This window comes from Heptranchias perlo, chromosome 18 (assembly GCF_035084215.1).
Source record: "Heptranchias perlo isolate sHepPer1 chromosome 18, sHepPer1.hap1, whole genome shotgun sequence".
NCBI lineage: Eukaryota > Metazoa > Chordata > Chondrichthyes > Hexanchiformes > Hexanchidae > Heptranchias > Heptranchias perlo.
Genome location: NC_090342.1, coordinates 23,727,332 through 23,751,891, shown reverse-complemented (window position 1 = coordinate 23,751,891; position 24,560 = coordinate 23,727,332). Strand labels below are relative to the sequence as shown.

The following is a 24,560-nucleotide window of genomic DNA, read 5'->3' as shown; positions in this document are numbered from 1 at the left end:
ACTCTGTGCAGTGTAAATGCACACTTAATTAACTGATGCATATACAATTTGTGATGAGTTTCTGCAAATGTAAATTAAGTATATTCTTTGGTTCACAATAAGATAGGTTACCTTTTTACTTGCCGATGACTTGAAAGGCCTGAAAAAGATATTGAAAAAAAGTGATGAAAATATTAAAATTGCAGGTAACAAAGTTTAAAAGGGAAACTGTTTTGCAAAAAGATATTGCAAGTTATTTGGTTCATAATCTGGCATACTATGTTAATAAGATTACTTCCAACATGTGTCAGCCAAGGCTCAATGGTAGCACTTTTGCCTCTGAGTCAACTCGAGACTTGAGCACAAAAATCTAGGCTATATAAATGCAAGTCTTTATTTTTCTAAGGAAATTCACACTATTTAAATAGAAGGACCCAAAATTCCTTTTTTTCTTGACTGCCCACCGCAAGGTGAGGCCTACTTTTTCCCACAAATTACAAACTAATAATAATAAACAGAAACGCAAACAATTAAAATATGCAACTTCTGCAAATAGATTTAACCAGTGGCAATGAAGTAATATCAACCATTTACAATGCACATGGAATAATAATCCTTTAACATATCTTAGGCAACTATCAAGCCACAAAACTGGTATAAATCATCCAATACATTGTTAATCCAGCTGTGCGCAATTGTGTTAGAGAATGGCTCAAAGCCAATAATGAAAATCTTGTTTCAGTGATGATCTCTATAATGGAGTGTCACAACATTTTTGGTGGGTGAGGAAGAGCCCTAATTAAGCAGAGGAGGCAGCAAGTATGGAAGTATGTTACCCAGAAATGAATGATGTCTTACTGACTAAAAGGAGCCGGCAGAAATTGGGGTTAAAAAAAAAAATCACACAACTTATGGAAGAGCACCAAGGTAAGGTGCCAACTTTAAAATTGTTTCTGTTCCATTTTGAATTAAAAGTTCAATAATAGCTTCTAATTGAGAAATCAAAAGAATTTTTTGAACCAAGGTTTGTTTGGTTCACTAATTTAAAATGCCATTAGATGCATCAATGTAAATCACAAGGATTCCCTGAATTGAACAAATTAATCATTTATCAGCCTTGAATGTCTGGAATCCTGTGCATCAAATAAATCCCAGTAGGCACAAATGTTATTATTCTTCTGATTACATTGTGAGAAACCTGGTGAGCTAAAACTTGCAAATATATTAATTTAGATTTTTTTTAAGCAGTTAATTGCATTTATGGATGTAATGGCTATATGCTTCATTGAAAATCTTGACTTCAAAAGTAATTAAGAGAATCAATGGGAGATTCTTCTGAATTCTACTGTGTGGTTAAATAGGATTCCATAATGCATGGCTTAGGTTATGTGCATTTCGTTTCAATATCAGTCAACTTGCCTATATTAAGGATGTTATGAGAAGAAACTACTGAATTCACCTTACTACTAATGAGGACTTTGTCAAAATGGAAATAGATTGTGGCACAAAGGCTAATTAATACAACATGTACACAAATCTTTGAAGGTGACAGGATAAGTTGAGATGGCTGTTAAAAAAGCATATGGAATCCTGGGCATTATTAATTGAGGCATAGAGTCCAAAAGCAAGGAAGTTGTGCTAAACCTTTATAAAACACTGGTTAGGCCTCAGCTGGATTAGTGTGTTCAATTCTGGGCACCACACTTTAGGAAGGATGTCAAGGTCTTAGAGAGGGTACAGAACAGATTTACTAGAATGGTACCAGGGATGAGGGACTTCAGTTATGTGGAGAGACTGGAGAAACTGGGGTTGTTCTCCTTAGAGCAGAGAAGGTTAAGGTTAGATTTGATAGAGGTGTTCAAAATCATGAACAGTTTTGATAGAGTAAATAAGGAGAAACTGTTTCCAGTGGTAGAAGGGTCGGTAACCAGAGGACACAGATTTAAGGTGATCGGCAAAAGAACCAGAGGTGACATGAGGAAACATTTTTTTTTACGCAGCGAGTTGTAATGATCTGGAATGCACTACCTGAAAGGGTGGTGGAAGCAGATTCAATAGCAACTTTCAAAAGAGAATTGGATAAATACTTGAAGGGAAAAAAATTACAGGGCTATGGGGAAAGAGCAGGAGAGTAGGACTGATTGGATAGTTCTTTCAAAGATCTAGCATAGGCACGAAGGGCCAAATGGTCTCTCCCTGTGCTGTACCTACTATGATACTATGTGCCCTCAAACCCTCTATCCTCACTAACTACTGTCCCACCGCCAATACCCCTTTCCTTTTCATGGTTCTTGAATGTATTGTCCCAGATCTGTCCTTTCTTCACCCTACCACTAGTGGCAGTTCTTTCAGCCATACCTCTCTCTCTCTCTCTAGAATTTCCTCCCTTAACCCCTCTCCCTCCCCACCCTACTCTCCTCCTTTAAGACACTTCTCAAAACCCACCTCTTTGACTAAGCTTTTGGCCACCCTTCCTAATCTCTCCTTTTTTGGCTTGGAGTCCATTTACCTTTGGCCCCTGAAGCACCGTAGGATGTTTTTCTATTTTAAAGGTACAATATAAATGCAAGCTGATGTTGATACTCCTTGTTGTATTTACGTTTGGTACTGCACTTCATAGTATTTGCAAAAATTCTTCTGTGCTTCATTTTTCTATTTAATTATAAAATAAGCTGACAATATTCTAGTTTGTGTGCTAATATCCACCTATTTGCATGTGCATCGTACTATTATACTAAGTTTCATCAGTAAGCAGATTACTGGACGTAGCACAATTGCTAATTCTGAGGGTAACATAACTTGGCAAATTATTGAAAAACTACACCTTCATGATCATAGAGTACAAAGTCCACTTGCAATAACTGCTGAAAAATTGGTGGGAGAAAAAGTTTTATAAAACACACTATTATAACATTTAAGGAAAAGCATTAATGCAAGACCTGGATATTACGATGAAGTAGTTCAGGACAATAGGCATGTGATGGAAAGGTGTCCGCAAAACAATTTTACCGACACAAAGAAATATAAAGTAAAATGGACCAAGTATTAAAAACAAAAATATCTGACTTACACAAATTAGATTATACATAGGAGAGGGAATGTATTGCAGAAAACAATTTTCATGGTCCAATTTACCTTGCATCAATCCCCACTGTTATGTTTAAAGGAAAATTAGTAAACAATAGGAGGGCTCCAATACCAGAAAGTTCTAACACTCTATAGAGGCAATCACAAATTGAGAGTTTGGAAGGCATGGAATGTTTGAAAGTTGGAACAGAGTTCTGAATTTATAGTATTTACCATATTATACAGATATTCTAATGATGCATTATGTGTTATATGGACATGTCCACCATATTGATAGCCTACATGCACACATTAGAACATATAATGACAATAATGTGCTTATTTGCACATAAAGTATTATATACTCAATTTAGAGCAAGAAAACACCAGAACCTCAAAAGCAACTCTCACCAAGACATTAATGATCATCACCCACTATTGCCTTAAGCACTGCCACAAATACAATTCATGAGAATTTGATAGTGATGTGGCTGTGGAAGCATAGTGAGACACTGTGCACTGGTGATGAAAAGATGCTGCTTGATGATTGTCCAGCTGATGCCCCTCCTGAATTGGGCCAGTTTTGAAACCAAGCAGGAATAGAATGAAGAGTCAGCAGCCTCTTTGCACACTGCAGTGAAAAATGGTGCAAGTAGAATAGGAAGTCCCATGTCCCACGAGAGTTGTTATGGGGGCTGCTTGTACAGTGAGTGAATGGCAACACTATTGGTGTCTACAATGAGGACAACAGTTATACAGGCCATAGGGAGCAATTCTCAAGAATGCTCTCAAAATTGCCCAGGATGCCTTTTTGTTCAAAACAACAAGGTGCTTTCATGCATGGCTATAATTTTCTTGGCGAATGGTATACGTAACCACGAGGAAAGGATTCAATCACATAGATGACTTCTATTCTATGCTCAGACACATCAGTAGGATTCATAGGAAGATGCCATCTAACAATGGCATGAGTAGAATAGCACATTAGCAGATTGGTACTCATGTCAGTGACAGTTCTGTGCCAACACATAGGCCGTAAACATGACAATAGGCATGGTTTCAAAAAGCAACAAAAGCATAACTGTACAGGGCCTTGTGTATCCTTAAGTTCATTAGTTAACTGAGCAGCTGCCTACCATTGCAATTCCCTAAGCTAGAGGAATGCGTTGCAGCAGGGCACCAAAGGAATCCCAAGTTCAAACACACATATCTTGCAGCTTGTTATTATTTTATTGTTCAGACAGGAAAGCACCAGTTATTCAAAAGCAAGTCCAATATATGCAATTCTCCACAAAAGAAAACAAAAAGGTAACACAAATAGCAGCTCTGAATTTGTCAATCTTTCCAATAGAAAAACAATAGTGCCCTGTTGCAGAGCTCACCAGGAGATGCTTGACAATAAGAAACATATGCACCTGTCTCTTTGGTTGCAGTGGGCTAGTCTGCTGCTGTTCTGCTGGTCTTCCATGCCTTGCAGCTGCTCCTCAACCAAGCCGATCGCAAGACCTCTGTTCATGACAATATTGTGCAGCATGGTGGATAGTATTATAATTTTGCCAACTTTCTTGCCAGAATATTGCTAGACTTCAAATAACTGGTCCAAGCATCTGAAGCATTACTTTAGCATCCTAAATGTCTGTTGAATGACACTTCTGGTTCATCTAAGTGCATCTGTATAGCTATTCTTTCCTAGGGTGCAGAGTTGTCATCAATCACAGTTGCAAAAAGTAGGCCATATTCCCAAGGAACTAGTCATCCATCCACCTTTCCTTCAAAGAACTGTGTCACATTTGATTGCCTCAGAATGAAAACATCATGCGAAGTCCCTAGGACGTGCATTGGCATGCATTAAATTGAAGCCCATGGGATTAAAGGAGCAGTGGCTGCATGGATTCAAAAATTGGCTAAGAGGCAGAAAGCAGAAAGTAATGATAAATGGTTGTCTTTCAGACTGGAGGGAAGTATATAGTGTGTCCCCCAGGGGTTCGGTATTAGAACCACTGCACTTTTTACTGTATAGTAAGTGGCATAATTTCAAAGTAGACTTCAGGAGAACGTAGACACACTGGTGAAATAGGCAGACACATGGCACATGAAATTTAATGCAGAGAAGTGTGAAGTGATGCATTTTGGAAGGAAGAATGAGGGGAGACAATATAAATTAAATGGTACAATTTTAAACAGAATGCAGAGAGACCTAAGGGTTCACATACACAAATCCTAGAAACATATGGGATCCTTGGCTTTCTTAATAGAGGCATAGAGTACCAAAGCAAATTATACTAAAACTTTATAAATCACTGGTTAGGCCTCAGCTGGTGTATAGTTTCTAATTCTGGGCACCACACTTTAGGAAGGATGTCAAGGTCTTGGAGAGGGTGTAGAAGAGATTTATTAGAATGGTACCAGGGATGAAGGATTTCAGTTATGTAGAGCAACTAGAGAAGCTGGGATTGTTTTCCTTAGAGCAGAGAAGGTTAAGGGGAGATTTAATGGAGGTGTTCAAAACGATGAGGGGTTATGACAGAGTAAAAAGGAGAAACTATTTCCACTTGCAAGAGGGACAGTAACCAGAGGACAGATTTAAGATAAGTGGCAAGTGAACCAGAGGGGAGATGAGGAAAAATCTGGAATTTACTGCCAGAAATGGTGGTGGAAGCAGATTTATTGGCAACTATCAAAAGGGAATTGGACATATACTTGAAAAGGAAACATTTGCAGGGCTATGGGGAAGAGCAGGACAGTGGTTCTAATTGGATAGCTCTTTCAAAGAGCCGACACAGGCACGATGGGCTGAATGGCCTCCTTCTGTGCTATATTGTTCGATGATTCTATGAATAGTTTCTGGTGGTAGCAAAGGGACAGTCTCTTGCTACATGCTTTGTGGCATAAAATTTGAGTACAGTGAGAACCTTGAATGACACCGATAATCCTCGTTGAATGGTTGACTGATGCTGCAGGTCATGAGTGTAGGTGACACACTTCAATTACCACCTCCCTGCTGAGCCTGAGCATAATAAGGAAGTGAACTCTGGTGGTAAAGCCACTGCCCAGAGTAGTGCCTGATGTTAGCTGTAAGCATGTTACAGCCTTGGTGGTTCCAGGCCCCCCTCTTGCCTCCTGCTCCATGAAAATAAGCCTACCAATGAATCTATGTCATGGCATAAAAAATGGCTTTGTACCATGCACTTCTATGACTGTTTTCCTGATACCTCAAAATCTTCCCTTTCATTGAGCTGATTAAAACAGGTTTGAAATGTTGCTAAAGACTTACTTTTTGAAGAGCCTTAATGCTGTGTAATTGTGTTGAGGTTCCATGATTGGCATTTAACAAGTCTCTTAAGCACAAAAAAGGGCTTTTCTGTCATTCATTTTTGGAGAGGTAAGAATTTTCAGAAATGTGGTAAACATGGACAAAGTCTGTTAGCACAGGTTCTACCAGTTTTTTTAAAAATTTGTATCTATTTCTTTGCTAAAATTAGCAAAAACAGGAATTCAGCCCCAGAATGTCCTGCTCGTCAATATCAACATTTAGAACATAAACATTAAGTACCTCACTTCATCTTGAGACATCTCACTTGTAGTACTGTCATCAAAGGCAGATAAGGCATCCCCATTCATTGCAGATATCTGTTGTAGTCTGACCAGTCTCTCAATGCTTTTCAACTCAATGCTTTTCAACTGTTGATCAGCTTGCTTTGGCTGATTACGTTGATGACTTTCATAATTCTCCTCATCTGAGCCCAAGTCAGTCCTTTAAATAAAAATGTTTAACTCATATATATACTCGAGTGGATCTCCCATGCCGTTGCTCATGGATTAATATGGATCAGGCTAAGAGGTGTAGCTTGCAATTTAAAGTTTGTACATATTTAAAACAGTCTGTTGATGCCCCAACAGCCTGACATTCTTGGGTAGGTATATTATATGAATAATAATTAAGTGATTAATTGAAACATTACATTTGTATTAAAAAAATGTTAAAGCAGTAATTATCCTCAAAATCTAACAGGGCTGTGAAAATTAGATCTTTTGTAAAATAAAAAAAAAGTAAAAGTAAATGATAAATAATGAATTATATGGATTGTTTGTTAAATGCTAGATTTCTAAGTATGAACACATAAAAAAATCATTGCTCTTTGAAATATTTTTATTATATAATCTGCAGAAAGTGCCATGAAGTGCAGGAGTATGGGTGGACCTTGTAATCTCTGCTAGTGTAAGTAGGTGCACCCCAGGACCAAGTAGTCAATGAGGCCTGGCAGGGTGGATCATGCAGCATGGGGGGAGGGGCAAGAAGAGAAGAGAGGAGTTGTCAGGGCAGTTGGAAGATGGGATGAGTACACTTTTGTTATTTTCAATGAATGGCTGAAATTTTTTGTATATTGATTATGTTAGTGGGGTGAGTAGGTAACTGTCATGGCAGTGGTATCTTGGAGAAAACAATTTTTTCCCCCCCAAATATAATTATGCAGGTTTTTTGCCATAATTTATTCAGGGAGAATTTATTATGGCAAGAGGAGGAGGTGGGAGTGGGAGTAGACAACCAATTGAAAGCAGAAAAACACACAAAACAATTAAAAAAGCAGAAAGGGAGTGTACACATACTTAACAAATTAGCAATCAGAAAACTGGCACATGTTCAAAACAGATACCAGACTCAATGTTCATTCCAGATGCTAGAAAAGTTATTGGATAGATGGATATACGGAGAGACACACGAACACTCACTCACTCTCACTCACACACACACACACACACACACACACACACACACACACAGTTTTCTGATTTGCAAGAACGCTTTTAGTAAGCTTTATGACAGGTTATTGCTGGTGACATATGAATTAATATTTGGAATACTTAACCCATTGATTGTCAGCAGGTTCATAATTTTTTTGTTTTTCTGTGCCAAGCCAGTTGGCAAGCTTTTGGTTCACTCACTGTGATGTTGAAACAAACACCGTTACTGTAATAAAGCTATTGAAATGTCCAGATGAACTTAATTTCAGCAATATTAACCTCGAATGACTACATTAAGCACTTAAAATAACATTTTTAGAGGGATGCTGATTGGTGCAGTGAGTTCCACGTTGGTTCAAACCCAGCCCAGACTGATGGGATGAAAGTCGCCTGTCTACTGGTGGTAAGGCTAATATGTAAAATGAGCTTGGGCAGTCTCAATCCAGTTCCTAGAGGGAACTTCTCTCCACAGACGCTGACTAACCCGTTGTGTTTCCAGCATTTTCTGTTTTAGAAAATTGTTTCTAATTTGGCACTACCTTGCAAGAGAGGCCACAGGAAGGCTTGCGTGAAAAATGGAAAAAATATCACTAGTGGGATTGGGATTGAGGCACATTAGGGCAGTATAGGGGGACTTTACTCTGCATCTGGCAGTGTTATATCTGATCTGGGAGTACCTGATGCTGACACTGGTGCCCGACATTGGAAGAGTTCTATTCCCCAGCACAAACAACCCTCACCTTGCAGAGCACAAAAATAATTTTTTAATAAATTTAAACATTAATTCTGCTCATGTTATTGTTTTAGCACCATCCTATTTTCTTTCTCACTTTGCCTAGTTTTACTTTTTTCCCTAATCTCTCATTTCTTTACATTATTTTGCTAATATAACACAAACTTTAGAATCTATCTATTTCATCTTCCTATTAGCTCCCACTGCCCTGATTTAACGGTCGGTCTTTGTTACTTGAAAGCCCAAAATGTAAAGATTGACCTGGTCATATCATAGACATGACCTTTTCAATCTTTGACATATAAAACATGTAAACTTTGGAGAGGCGTGTAAGTACATGGAACTTGCTACTAGTTTTAATGCCACAATAAGTGTGCATTCAATTTCTAATTTAAAAAAAATAAGTCACGATCTGCAAACTCTTCTTGGCTTATAACTTGAAATAGACTCTTTGTCATGCAGTACATTATATCAACAAAGTGCAAATTGACTATAAAAACACACTGTATTTCACACAATAAAATTGTCTTTCTGATGCGAATCTGTATGAGTCCCAAATTTTGTTGCTCTACTACAGTAAATTATACTAGAAGAACCGTAAATTTTGCAAGATGGCATCTTCAGCGGCGTGTTTAAAGCACAAAATAATTAAGTACATGTGGAAGAGAAAATGGTTACACAAGAACAGTGAGTTTAACTTCAGCAGTCAAGCAATTTGCCGTAATATTTTCTGCCAATTTTTGGAGCTAAATGCCACAAATATTAAATGAAAAAGGCCTTTGTTACATTTACCAAACTATCAAATCATATAGAACAATTAACTCACCCTATGAAAAGATGTTTTCTTGTTCTGTCTTTATTAAGAAAGCTTTCCCTTCGTTTCTCTTTATTCAACCTTGTGGTTACATTGGTCTGTAGCCGTTTAGACACATCTCCATCAGATTGTCCCTTAATCAATTTCAACTCTATTCTTTCATTATTTTGTTGCTGGATATATTTCTCATCTGTTTGTTTCTGCTTTATATACCAACTGTCTTCATCTTTTCCTGCTGGTTCAGTAATGCTTAATTCATCATGTCTGTTTCTCTTTCTATTTTGCAAATTCTTTATTTTTTCTTCTTCAACCTGAAAAGAGAAAATAAGGTTTTATGATTAACAAAAATCTTATTCAGTAGCCATAATCAGCATTTAAAATATTACTAAAACAATGTTATTGTTGCACCCAAATGAGTAGATATTGAGATTGCAACTGAGGTTTAGATCCACAAATTTAATGTACTTTGCAATCAATAAATATCCACATCTAGAAGATATTCATAAAAATCACAACTTTTCACCTGCACTTTATTCAGTATGCCTTCCCCTCCACCCCCACCCCCACCCAAATATTTCAGTGCACTAAAAAAAAAATCTAGCCCAAGTAACCATCTCAGATGATTTTTATTTCATGAATGTAAAAAAGAAAAAGATCTACAAATGAGGCTCAAAGAGGTCTTCTTCACGTTTAAGTCTTGCAATGTACTGGAGCAATATTTCACAAAACATATTCCAGAGTTATCATGTGGACAAAAACAATTACCCTGAAATTACACCATGAAATACTGCTGTAACAACACTTAACATGTTCAGCTGAGATCTCCCTCTCCATTATTTAAGCGAAGACATTAACCTGTTTAAAATAAATGTCTCAAACGGCTCCACTAAAATAGGTGGCAGAAGAATTTCAGGCAAACGTTAAATGTTTCTACACTAGTTTCCCACACTGTAATTTCAAGTTCTATTTTTGAAATTTTAAAACATATAGGCAGGGAGTTTCCACTCGGGGCTGGACACTGCGTCAGTTTTGCTGAGGTGAAGTTACGCTCAAGATTTCCTGCAAACTCAGCAAAAGCCCGAATGTAAAATCTCCCATGAATCAGTGCAACCAAGCGAAATTGATCATAATCGATCTGTGACTGGAACAGGGCAGATACTTGGGCGTAAAGTAGTTATGGCTGCAACTCACTTATGTTTAAAATTCTGCAACCTTTAACACTATTTTATTCGATTCTGCCCAGATTATACTGATATCTGGGCAGAAATCGTGCAGAAACTCAAGGCCAAAATGCTTTGTGTGTGTAACATAGTGATAACGTTCTAGGGTCTATTCTTTTAATAGCTGCACTTTTCCCTTTTGTGGCAACATATGGGGGGAAATACTCAACTTTGATGAAAGCTATTTAGATAATGCTTTTACCAGCCATTGCAGTACACAACTAAGGCCATGAGCATTATTTTCACACTTGTATCATCATTTGCATTTTCACTTGGTTGAAATAATTTGATGCCAGGCAAGGTGAAAACATTTGTATACGTATAAAAAAAAAATAAAGCATCAGTAGTTTAAAAGGAGCAGTGGCAGAGAGCAGCAGCAGCTGATACCAAACAAAGGGGAAAACTCAAAAAGTGACGTCATAGTCAGCACAGAGTGAGGAGCGGCAGAGCCTGAGGAATTAAATTAAACACTTAGCTCTATCATTTATCTCAAATATATCCTTTAGGTAAACAAATAGACCTAAGAGGCTAAATGGATCTAAGGGGACAAAATAAACTAAGCAGAGGAAACCAACACTAAAGGGGTTCAATTTTCATTAAATAAGTATCTGCTCTATGTAAACAATAAAAGTAATTCATTACTAATTAATTTGAAATTAAACTAATCCATCAGCTAATTAATAATAAACCTCAAGTGATTCTATTAGTTCTAGATAGAAATGACTGCTAGCTAATAAATAAATAAATAAATAAATAAATAAATAAATAAAGATTAGAGATGACAGCACAGGCTATATGTTGGGACTGTGTTATGTGGAAGTTTGTGGACAGTGAGACTGTCCCGGATTGCCACATCTGCAGGAAATGTCTCTGCCTTGAGTCACTTCAGCTCAGTGTCGTTGAGCTGGAGTGCGAGTTAGAGACACTCCGACACAAGGGAGAGGGAAGACTATCTGGATAGTGTTCTCCAGAGTAGTCACACCTCAGATGAAAGCACAGGTGCAGGAAGGGGAAGAGTCTGACTGTCAGCAGGGTATGGGGTATCTAGGGGAGGTAGAGAATGAGGTTCCACAGACTAGTCCTATCCAACAGGTACACTTGCTACCTATGAGGATAAGGATGAAGGTAGGTTGTAGGGAGGATGGCTAGAATGCTAACCATGGCACCGTGGAGCGGGGTGGGGAGAGGAGCAGAATAGAAAGGTTGTAGTCATAGGAGATTCAATAATTAGGGGGATAGACAGCGTTCTCTGCAGTTGCGACTGAGAGTGGTGCAAAGGTAAAGGATATCTCGGAGCAACTGGAGAGGAACTTGGAAAGGGAGGGGTGAGATCCAGTGGGTCATAGGGAAGGAAAAGGTGGAGTTCCTGATAAGGGAATATCAGAAGTTAGGAACTAAATTAAAAAACAAGATTTCATGGGTGGTAATCTCGGGATTACTACCCAAGCCACGTGTTAATTGGCACAGAAACAGACAGATCAGGAAGATGAATGCGTGGCTGAAAGACCTGGTGTGGGAAGGAAGGGTTCCATTTCATGGGACACTGGCACCAGTAGTGAGACATGAAGGAACTGTACTGCTGGGATGAGCTCCATCTGAACCGGAATGGGACCTGTGTCCTAACGGAAAAGATAAATAGGGCTGTGGCTAGGACTTTCAACTAGTAGGATGGGGGGAGAGGTCTGGAGAAAATAGCATTGTTCTGAAGATGAAAGAAATAGGAGGTGAGAATAAAGGTCAGACCAAGGAAAGGAATATGGATAACAAATGGTCAGGGAGCACATACAGTTACAGAACATAAGTGTAAAATGACTTAAAAATAAAGTAAGGGAACAATTAATAAAAACAAAGTAAACTGCCTGTACAGCAATGTGCACAGCATCCGAAACAAAATGGGGGAACTGGAAGTAATAATTCATAATGAGGAGCCAGAAGTAATAAGGATAACTGAAACATGGCTTAATAAAGAACAGGACTAGCAGTTAAATATTGCTGGATATAAGGTGTTTAGAAAGGATAGGGAAGGAAAAAGGGGGGAGGGGGTAGCTGTACTAATTTGAGACATATACTTATCAGGAAAGGCTGAACAGGCTGGGGCTCTTTTCTCTAGAAAAGGAGGTTGAGGGGTGACCTGATAGAGGTCTCTAAGATAATGAAAGGGTTTGATAGGGTAGATGTAGAGAAAATGTTCCCACTTGTGGGGGGAGTCCAAAACTACAGATCATAAATATAAGATAGTCACTAATAAATCCAATCGGGAATTCAAGAGAAACTTCTTTACCCAAAGAGTGGAAAGAATGTGGAATGAGCTACCACAAGAAGTAATTAAGGCAAATAGCATAGATACATTTAAGGGGAAGCTAGATATGCACATGAGGGAGAAAGGAAAAAAAGGGTATGCTGATAGGGTTGGATGAAGAGGGGTGAGAGGAGGCTCGTGTGGAGCATAAACGCCGGCACAGACCAGATGGGTCAAATGGCCGGTTTCTGTGCTGTAGACGCGATGTAACCTAAGTGACAAATCAGAAAGGCAGAATGCTTCTGTGCATTTTGTCATTTAGCCTGAAGTGAAAGGGTTCAATGATAACATAAAAAAAGTCATTAGCTTATATCTCATGAAAGAACATTGAAAAGGTTAAATGACTGCAAAGGTGAGAACATTTAGATACGTAAGATGCAGTATGTCGAGTACAGAAATAAGATTCATTCAATGTAGAAAATGTAAATATATTTTAAAAATACACACACACACACAACTGCAGTAAATTTCTTTTCATGTCAAGCTATCATTACTCACTGGATTTGTCAAATAGCTAAATGAGCAAATTATAGTGGCATGCAGTATGCAAACTGTACACTGCAAAATATTAAGTAGTATTTTCCTGCAATAGAGCAGTGAAGTTACTTTGCTGTAATCTCATAGATGAGCACTAGAGTTCACTTTATATTGTTAAAACAGAACATATTTAAATGTTGGCAAAAAAATCTTTAATTTTGGCATGGTTAATTTGGCTTGGAATCAATTATGGTTGTGTTATTACCATCTAGAACCAATAGATTTACCTTTGACAGAAAATATAATTTTCTTCAAGGATAACCAATTATCTAAAAATGGTTGAGCAGTATGCAAATACCAGGTCAATCAATTATATATTTTACACTGCATTCCCATTATAATTCAATTCAATGCAAATTAACTTTAATTGAATCAACTATTAAATGCCTGTACTATTGAAAAAGGATCTACATTTTTCCTATCTCAGCATTAAAGATGTGCAACAAAAATGAAAGCACATATGTACTGAAAAGTCATGTGTCACCTGGAAACCTATTAATAGTTCCATGCAAACTACTCCCCTTCAAACTCAGTTGAAATGAGAAAAAGGGTTCAGGCAAAACAGGATCACTTGCACACATAATGGAGGATTATTACCTCTTTCTGCAGCTGTGCTTTCTTTTTCTCCAAAGCCAGGAATACTACTTTCAGCATTCCTACCTCATTTTTAAATCGCTGCATATCTTCCTCTAGCTCTTCATCCAAGTAAGGTTTAGCAGCTACTACAGAGGCCAACTGGAGGGTTCTTGGATAGTGCTCCAAATCATCCACTGGTGTCTCGAGATTTCTTACATCAAGACGAGGAATACACTTGGACATAAAACCTTCACTTCTTGTGGATGAAAACTCAACCAATTCTGTACTGTGCTTCAGAGTTTTCTCTAAAGAAGTAGGATTTTTGTTATTAGAACTTACATTTTTATCAGTACCAGAGTGCACTTTGAGAGAATCATCATCTGCATCAGAGTCTAAATCAGTAACATAACCAGCAACATCAGTTCGTCCTTCCTTTAGGATGGACGATTCCATTTTTTTTACATGATCTTCCTTAGTTGTCTCCCACTTTAACTTCTTTGACTCACTAACTTCCTTAGGTGCACAAATATGGTCCAACCTGTTATCATCATTATTTTCTGCTGGTTTTGATTCAGGTACTTTAGAGAGTGTTTGCTGCTCATCTCTTACATCTGTTAGCCCTGTACTAAAATCTTCTGATTCCTGTTGCTCTGGAATTAGATGAAGTACTCTGCGGTCATATTCATCATATCTATTCCCTTCTTCTAACTCTTCCTCTAAAGCAGTATCTTCATTATTCTTTAGAGATGCAATTACAATTTCTTTACTAGACTCACTGCTCGAGTATTTTCCAGAACAATCTTCTGAATATTCCAGAGTACTTGCACCATCCTTGTTCTGTCGAATTTCTTCAAACCTTTGTTTCAGCTCTGCTGTGAGGGTTTCTAGATGTGATGTTATTTCCATCTTTTCCTTTTCAACCCAGACTTTTACATATTGTTTCTCCAAGGTCAATTCACTCTTTTCATTTACACCCATCACCTCAGCAGCACTCTCGCTACTGTCAAAATCAGGCTCCTCATTCAGGTCTATTTCTTCCGCTTTCTGATGTGAAAGCAAAACTGCCTCACAAGTTTCATTTTCAGATTGTGGGCATTCGGTGAACAATTTGCCATCGATACTGGTTGTTTCTAAAATAGGTTTATCCTTGTGAAAGCATGTGAAACAGGTAAAGAGAAATCAGGCATCATAACCAACAAAGATAAGCACGCAATGGATTAAACAGAAAAATATACATTCTAAAAACTAAAAAAAAGTTGTACATTAGATTACTAAATACAGAATCATTACACATACAAAATATTTCAGTGACAGTGATTCACAATAATCTCATGTCCTGACCTTGAGATACGTCAATGAATTTGTGATCATGACAGACACAATTACTAGCAAACAAATGTTTAATATTAAATCAAAGAGATGCATGAGGTACCTCATGTGACACTGGGAATTTGATTCCAATGTTCTGCAATAGGTTTGTATCATTTATACTGACTTCTTTAAATCCAACAACAATATTCTACATGATATTCTGTCATTACAATTAGTCACCAATTTATTTCAGCCATATGGAACATTTACTTACATTACTGAATGGCCTCCTTCTGTACTGTAAGATTCTATTATTACACTAACTTTCATACTGTGTGACTGCCTTCTTCATAGAATACATGTGCAATATTAGTTATATATAGAAGGAATAGTCTTCCCCAGTAGCACCTATTTAATGTTTGATACAATATCCACTTTTTGAAGACTGCAATAATAATAAATTAAAACTTTGCCCAATAATTTGCCCATTCATGTTGCATTCACAGTATTATTTCATACCTCTGCACTGGATTCATCTTTTGTGTGACCATATCAGAGTTCAGCAGTTCTATTAAGAATCATTTAGGAGTCTTCCATGGTGATAAATTTTACTGAATAAAGCTATATTGTCTCAATTTTAGAAAAATTATTTAAACTAATTGACTCAATATATATTCCTCATTAAAATTAAGTCAAAAGTACTTCAAAGATGAGTAAATACTATTTTTAATCTGTACAGTAAAATATGTGAAAGTAATCACTCAATGATATTTTTACCCCAAACGTGGGGAATATCTTTTGACACAATAGGTGTAAATTTATACTTGATTGTTATGTACCTAACAGAACTCCTTTTGTAATGTTTCAGTATATGACAGCACACTGGGCCCCCAAATAAACAGAAATTGACAACCTAAACATAATAAAGCTATGCAATTGGACATGATTTGGACCTCTTATTTGGGTATTTCACCCTCAAGCCAACATTAAAAGCACACTGCACAGATTATCATGGTCCTGTTATTAAATACAGTTTCCTCCATTTGCTAATATTAAAAAAATGTTGAGTTAAAATGAAACCAAGGTTGCACCCTTGGATGTATCCCACCACAGCAGAGATAGTAATGTGCCTAAAACAATTAAAATGTTTAAATACTGTATGAAAAAGTATATACATTTGGATAGGTTATATAAATCATTTCTGTTACAGCTTACATAATTCATTCACACCCATAGCAATCTTGAGTTATGAAATAAAAACAGAAAATGCTGGAAATACATCAGCAAGACAGGCAACATCAGTGAAGAAAGAAACAGAGTTAACGTTTCAGGTCGATGACCTTTTGTCAGAACTGGAAGAAGTTGAAGATTAAACAGTTTTTAAGCAACTACCGAGCCAGGCCAAGGGTGGGGGTGGGGGGAGGGGAGGGGAGGAAAGAACAAAAGGGAAGCTCTCCGATACGGTGGAGGGCAGGAGTGATTAAATGACAAAAGGGGTGATGGTACAAGGTGGTAATGGGACCAGAAAAAAGCAAAAGATGAGTCTAGCAGAGCTGAAAATGGAAACATCAGGACCATTACCAGCACTTGCTATCTGAGGAGAGGTTTTCAATAAAGCGATCATCCATTCTGCATTTGGTCTCCCCAATGTAGAGGAGACCGCATTGTGAGTGGCGAATACAGTATACTAAATTGAAAGAAGTACAAGCAAATCGCTGTTTCACCTGGGAGGTGTATTTGGGGCCCTGGAGAGTGGGAAGGGGGAAGGTGAAAGGGCAGGTACTGCATCTCCTGTGCTCGCACAGGAAGGTGAGAGCGGATGTTGGAAGAGTAGACCAGAGTGTCGCAGAGGGAACGGTCCCTTCAGAATGCTGAAAGGAAGGAGGAGGCATCGCGCTGGAGGTGGCGGAAATGGTGGAGGATGATACTTTGATTGTGGAGGCTGGTGGGGTGGAAGGTGAGGACATGGGGGACCCTATCATGCTTCTGGAAGGGAGGGGAAGGGGGGAAGGCAGAAGTGCGGGAAATGGGACAGATACAGTCGAGGGCCCTGTCAACTACGTGGTGGAGGGGAATCCGCGGTTGAGTAAAAAGGAAGACATATCGGAAGCCCTGGTGTGGAAGGTGGCATTGTCAGAACAGATGCGATGGAGAAACTGGGAGAAGGAAAAAGAGTCCTTACAGTGAGGTGGAGGAAGTGTAATGAAGGTTGCTGTGGGAGTCGGTGGGCTTATAATAGTTATGACGCTAGTGCCACTTGGTGCTATATTTTCCAATCCCAGACATAAATCTTTTAGATAAGTTATGAGTAACTTTTCATAAGGCATGATTGTCTTCTACACGAAAGAGATGAAAATGATATTCCGCTGTTACTGTCAAGTATCCGCCATATATTTAATGAATGGATAAACCATAGGAACTCCCAAACATGGTAGCCGTAAATCAGTTTTCCAGGTATTAACATCCGTAATAAACAGTATAATGTGTGACTTATAATACTTTTATTCTTTAAACCAGCAAGATATAAAGGGCTTTCATTTCCAAGTTCACATCCAGTAATTTTAAAGGATCTGGCAAGACTATATACCACAGAATATAAATCAGATTTTAATAGGTGTTCCAATTCCTAGGAAGTGTAATGCAAGTAAACAGAAAACCCAGTGGACACAAATCAGTGAACCCAGCTGCATGAAATGTAGAATCTAGCAATTATTGAAAAGATGGCTTGTAAATTGAAAGGTGAGCAGAATAGCCATAGAAAAAGACCCTGTTTACAGGTATTGCAATTGTTTGGCAAATTTATATGTCCATTTAAAATACTGTCTTGCCAATATTTCTCTCCTGCCTTGGTTTGATTCATCATATTTCAAAATACATCACAGTAAGAATTAACTCTACAGCTCCTTAATTTCCTAAATGTTTAAAATGGAACTAATGGTAATTAATTGTTGAAGGTTCAATCAACGTATGCTTGTACATTTTTTTCTTTACTATATGGAAAGTTTTATAATAGGTTAGAAACAATGTACTCTTTCTGGAATGAAAATACTGCACCTAGGTTTAGTCAATACCGTAATCATAAATTTTTGATAACTATTTTAATTACTGGATGAGTTTATTTCATTTAAACAAATGTGCCAGTCAATTCCTAGTTGAACATACGTAGTAATATTTCTATCTATGTTTGGTTGATCTTTTTAAAATTTGAATTTGAATAAAATACACAACCACATTTGCACGAATAGAAAGCCAATAAATTTACTATCATAGTAAGACATGAATACCTCACCTTCCCCCTTTTCCAATCATATTTCTTTTCCTTTTCATTATCTTCATCCTCTGACGGAGGCATTTTCTGTTCACGCACTGCAGACATATTTACAGAATTTAGCATCAACAGTTTTAAAAGTACATTTTAAAAAATCAGATGTGTAATTATTCCTAGTAGTGATTGCAACTATTTGAGATTGAAGCAGACACATCTGAGAAGACAGCCTTCTGGGTAAATTAGGAATTCCACCATTTTTGTGGAGCTATTACAAACAAGCATTATGCATCCCATAGCTGGATTACCGACTTCTCATTAGTTACATTGGTTAAATGACAATTTAGCTGACTGAGCAATATGAGCATTATTGCAGACAACTGGCAGATATCTGTTGGGTGCCAGTAATAAATGTGTTACACGAAATGGCACTGGGCCAATATTTAACTGGCAGCTATTAAAATCTGCCAAAAAATGATTATCTTTTGCTTTGTCAAAGAAAAAAGACCCATAATCATTTGTTTTTCTTTTTACCTTGGTGGAGGTCAGTTTGAACTTTTGGATTCTCATGTTCTGCAGATACTCTTTTCACAGAGGGAAAGTCCTTCTCCTCTGAATTCCAATCAGTTTCTGATTTGAAAGAATGTATTGTCAAATAAATAGTACAGTATTACTTCAGTTTCAATTTGACAATACACTAGTTCTTCTTCAAAATCAAAATTTGTGGTCTATGAATACTTTGGCTTAGATACGAGATGATTTTTATTCCTCAAAAGGTCATTTATTAAGAAAAAACTTTATCACTGGTGACTAACATAAATTAAAACCAGTTTTAAAATCATTTAATGGTGTGACATTTCTCTGGATCAAACAAATGCCACATCAGAAAATACTTTCAATGCACTAATATTTATGAGATAATTATGCAATATCCTATTTGGAACCAGATTACAGATATTTATTTAAAATTGGCTTCACAATATAGAAGTTTTAACCACGTTAAGAGAAATACAGTTACGTCTCTTTATTCTGTTGAGTATTTTCATGCTTTCTAAATGGAGCCGTGGTGCTGCTTTAAGTGTCACTACGTACTGTATGAAGTAATTGCCAAGCTCTTTTTAAACTCATCTTCTGTACTATACAGTAGTGACCTCTGGAATCCATTCAAAGTTTTCCTCACAGTTCAGTACTACACAAAGATTTGTGACCTCTTACTTTCTCCCTCTGAGATGACCATAGATATCTATATATGTGTATATTTATGTTTTCACTAGGGAATAATAATTAGGGTCTACAGCTCAGTAAAAATAAGACATAAAAACTGCATTATACGTACCATTTTCATTTTCCAGTTTGACTGATACGGAATTTATGAGCTGAGGTTCAGGAGCAACTTGATATTGCACTGAAGGATGTGAAGCCAACCTAGTGTTCAATGAATCAGGTGATCCTCGAGACTGTGAAGTTTTGTGGACACATGTAGTCTCTTCAGAGTCTGGTTTTGGTTTGTTTATCAGGATCTTGATATTGGACATCTCTTTTTTTGGTGACTGAAATGGCTGGAGTGCAGATTTGTCATCGTTCCTACTCGAGTTTACTTGTGGCATAGAATTAAACACATTGGGCAATACTTTTTTACCAGAAGCACTGACAGAGTCCCAGTCTGAGGCATCTATATAAAAGAAAATCCATTTTTATTGCCAAAATATTACAAGAATAGCAACAAATCCTGCCAAAGTTATAAACTCAAGTTCCATTCCAGGATTTGAGCACATAATGCAGGCTGACATTCCAGTGCAGTAGTATGGGAGTGCTCCATTGTTGGGATATGCCATCTGAGGCTTCATCTGTCAGTTCAGGTGGACAACTCAAAGAAAACAGGAGGGTTCTCCTCGTGTCCTGAACAACATTCCTTCCTCAGTGAGCTCGATTTTACGAGGGAGGCGGGTTGGCAGCGGGGCGTCGACTGGGCGCGTGGGTAACGTGCCCAGTGAATTCGGAGTGCTCCGCACGCGATCGCAGCCTAATTGAAGGCATTTACCTTGGCTTCCGGGTTTCGTGCTGAAAAACTGCGCTGCGGGCTGCGCAGCCGCATCATAGGCTGTCAGCTGGAGGAGCCCTAAATAAAGGGGCAGTCTTCCACTGACTGATGCTGCAGAAAGGAGCCAAAATTACAGCATGGAGCAGCCCATGGGGAAGGCTGCTCCCAGGTTTAATGATGCCTCACTCCAGGTCCTACTGGATGGGGTGAGGAGGACGACGACAGAGATCTTCTCCCCGGCGGACGGGCGGAAGTGGCCTGCCTCTGCCACCACGAAGGCCTGGCTCGAGGTGGCAGAGGAGGTCACCAGCACCACCAACATATCACGCACCTGCATACAGTGCAGGAGGCGCTTCAGTGACCTAAGTTGGTCAGCCGAAGTGTGTACACTTACTCATTCCCCTACACTCTGTCTACCACATCACCGCCCCCACCCCACAACTCCTTCTGCACTGCCAACACTACTCCATCACATCACTCCTCACACCCACTCAAAGCTCATCCTCATCTTACCTGCACTTACTCACCTCGCCAGTACTCAACCCACCACTACCACTCAACCCAATCCTCATACAATCTCATGGCTCCGTCTCATACTCACCCTCTCATGTATCTCATTCATGTATCTCTTTCACGGTCAGCCTCACCCAACCTGCTACTACCCGTGCTGCAGCCACAGGGCACGCATCACATATGTGTAGTAGGAAGCATAAGGCAAACGTGTCGTGAGCATGAAGGGGATGCACATGGGTGTTTGAGGGTTTGTCATGGTTTTTACTTATATTTGATTTCTGATCAACTCACATTACATGTTATATTGTCACCACTACTGCCACGTCTTTGCAAATCTTGTCTGGTTTGTGCAATAATGCCCTTTCCTGAGGATCATCATGGAGACTCATGCCTGATGCCACCCATTGTGTCAATGCAGAGTGGGTGTAGGTGAATTTGCAGGGCTCTTTTGTGCAGACGACTGAGAAATGTTGGCGATGTCCCCGGTGGCACCCTGGAAGGATGCGGAGGAGAAGCTGTTGAGGGCAGTGGTGACTTTGACAGCGACAGGTAAGAAGATGGTGCTCGGGCCAGCCGGAAGCAGCTCGGCATGAAGGAGGCTGCAGATGTCCATGACTACATGTCAAGTGACTCTGAGCCTCCGTGCACACTGCTGCTCAGAGGTCCAGGAAGCTGAGCCTCGGTCTGTAGACCCTGTGGCAAGGGTAGTGCCCTCTGCGGTTGCCCTCCCTCCTGCTGTGCAGGTGGATGTGTCACAGCGCTGTGTGTGGAGCTCCACGTGTCAGAGGTGGACGGCGTGGCTGGTGATGCTGTTCGTCCTCCAAGGAGGTCATGACTGCAGCTATGGCGGCCCCCATCCGGAAGATGTACGTTTGAGGGGGTCCGCAAGGTAGGTAAATGTGTCTGCACACCGGGGTAAGTGTGCAAGTTTGGTGAATTTTATTGTTAGGAGGAGGCTGGTGGAGGCCAAACTTTGTCCAAAGTGACAGAGTGGCCTCCTGCAACGAGTGAGGGTCTCCCTCACCACCTGTCAAATGGACCTTTGCAGCTGCCACAGGCTGATGGCTGCAACACGTCCATTTCAACTTTGAGTGTTTCCCCCAGTACGGGAAACAGTCTCAGTTGAGTTGAAAATCCCACCCCTCCTAAAATATCCTACAAATCAGGTCTGCAAACGACCTGAACTATCTACTTAATTGGTTTAAGTGGGATCCCGCTGGCTTTAATTGCCGGCGGGAGTTCCGCATGCGGGGCCTGCGCACGCATCTAAGTGCATCACTGGGGAACCCGGAAGTGGGCGGGTTGGAGCCGGGCTCCGGACCCTCCCCGGGAATCCCTGATTTTGAGAGCCCCCCCGCCACGAACCCGCCGTCTCGGACGTCCGAAAATCGAGCCCAATATCTCCAAACACAGGAGTACGCCTTTCAGCCCCTCATGCTATTCCACCATTAAATTAGATCATGACTAATATGCATCTTAACCCCATTTACCCACCTTGCTTGCATATCCCTTACCTAATAATTTATCAATCTCAGTTTTAAAATTTTCAATTGATCGAGCCTCACCAGCTTTTTGGGGGAAGAGAGTTTCAGATTTCCACTATCCTTTGTGTGAAGAAATGCTTTCTGACATCACCCCTGAATGGCCTAGCTCTAATTTTAAGATGTTGCCTCTTTGTTCTGGACTCCCCGACCAGAGGAAATAATTTCTCTTTATCTACTCAATCGAATCATGGAATGGTTACAGCATGGAAGGAGGCCATTTAGCCCGTCAAGTCAGTGCCAGCTCTCTGCAAGAGCAATCCAGCTAGTCCCACTCCCCTGCCCTATCCTCGTGGCCCTGCAAATTTTTTCCCTTCAAGTACTTATCCAATTCACTTTTGAAAGCCATGATTGAATCTGCCTCCACCACACCCTCAGGCAGTGCATTCCAGTAAAATCCTTTGATCATCTTAAACATCTCAATTAGATCACAATAACAACAGCCTAATGTTTCTCTAAAGAAGGGTCTTCCACATACAGACACTAATTCCTTCAATCTGTGCCTAATTAGTTGACTGAATGGCTGGTTTAAAAAACACCTTCTGGCAAGGTTTTTACCCTCCGATAAAGTCTACTTGACAGGATATCACCAACTGTGGAAAAAAGTCAAACTGGAGGAAAACAGCATGGGACTTGAGGAAAATGTGAAAGCTAGTACGTCACATTCATCTTTTCCAAGGTGAATAACATGAACTTTAACTCAGGTTAGCTTTTCCCGCACATGGATTCATAAGTAGGCTCTCAAAATAATACCTTATTTGTGAGAAGAACTGGGGAGTGAGGTGGACAACATGGGGTGAAATAGGTGGATCTGTTGTACTGAAGGAGGATGATGCACATTGTAGAAACAATTACAGTTGTACAGAAAAACTTACAGGCAGTTGTAACTGTTCTTAGGAATGTTTTCCTAGTGTGATTCTGGCAACCAAGGTTTGATGTTTAGGGAAAGTGAAAATGAATGCAAAGTTCATTAGGACTTAGCTCAATCTACGAAAATGAACTACTCACAACATGTCAAATCAGTTCAATCAATGTCAAGGTATCATTATGCAAAGGTTAAGGACAGAAATTTTGCAAACCTATATGGATTGACAAATAAAAATCATAGGCAGATTTGGGATTAGGATACGGGGTAATCCAAACTCTTGCTTCAGACTACCCTAGGGATTGTTTCTTACATGTCTGAACTGACAAAAACCAAAAGCAGCTGATTATACAATGGGAAGACAAACTCATTTCAGTTAAGCTCTTACAGTTGACAAGACGACTTATCCAAACAGTCTTAGTAGAATTCGATACCAGGTCTGAGAAGTAAAAAGACAGCGTGGTAATGCACCACCTCACCCAGTCCGATAAATGCCATTTTCTGTGCTATATTCTGTTCCCAAACCTTCCGCGGCATTCAAGCAATTAAACTACAGACTTTTTTCTTTTCTACTTCTAATTATTTTCTCTATCGTCCTTCTGAAGGCATTAACTCCCTGCTAGTGTACAGATCTACAGATGTTAGTTCCCCTTTGATACCTCGCTAAATAGGCCATTCTTCAGTGTGAGCCTAGACATTAAGTTTCAGCAGGGTATTCGACTCAGGAGGGGGTGGCAGGTTACAGCATCATAGCCAAACCCGATCACGTCCTGAACTAGGGTCTACATGTACACTTTCGGCAGTACTAGCTGCATTGTGATCAAGAGTTTGATTATCCACTCCCTGGCCCAGTGATGTTCAGGCCAGTTGTTTTGCAAATACTAATGCCCAATGAGGTAAGCTAACTTAGCACATTAAACTTGCAACCTTCCTTATAGCTCAGGTAGTCTATGTCTTAACTAATGAGCCATCAGGAATTAATTCATTTTAACTTTAAATCTGTTCATTTTTCCTTTTCAATAAGCTATATATTAATAATGGCACTTGAACCACGAAT

General features: G+C 39.2%; 1 protein-coding gene across 6 annotated transcripts in view; it reads right to left on the bottom strand.

The window, feature by feature from the left end:
- si:ch211-272n13.3 (ankyrin repeat domain-containing protein 26) overlaps positions 1-24,560 on the bottom strand; it is a 191,437-nt gene that overhangs the window by 69,115 nt on the left and 97,762 nt on the right. For 4 of the 6 annotated variants that reach the window (XR_010966206.1, XM_067999525.1, XM_067999526.1 and 1 more), the window contains 7 exons: positions 19,880-20,215; positions 19,078-19,173; positions 18,568-18,644; positions 13,989-15,113; positions 9,348-9,646; positions 6,599-6,799; positions 112-139 (listed from right to left, as the gene is read on the bottom strand). Coding sequence is in view for 5 of the 6 variants with exons in the window: in XM_067999525.1 (XP_067855626.1) it covers positions 112-139; positions 6,599-6,799; positions 9,348-9,646; positions 13,989-15,113; positions 18,568-18,644; positions 19,078-19,173; positions 19,880-20,215 (2,162 nt within the window). In the remaining variant the exon portion in view is untranslated. The remainder of the gene's footprint in view (positions 1-111; positions 140-6,598; positions 6,800-9,347; positions 9,647-13,988; positions 15,114-18,567; positions 18,645-19,077; positions 19,174-19,879; positions 20,216-24,560) is intronic. The other 2 variants (XM_067999527.1, XM_067999528.1) reach the window with 2 other exon arrangements.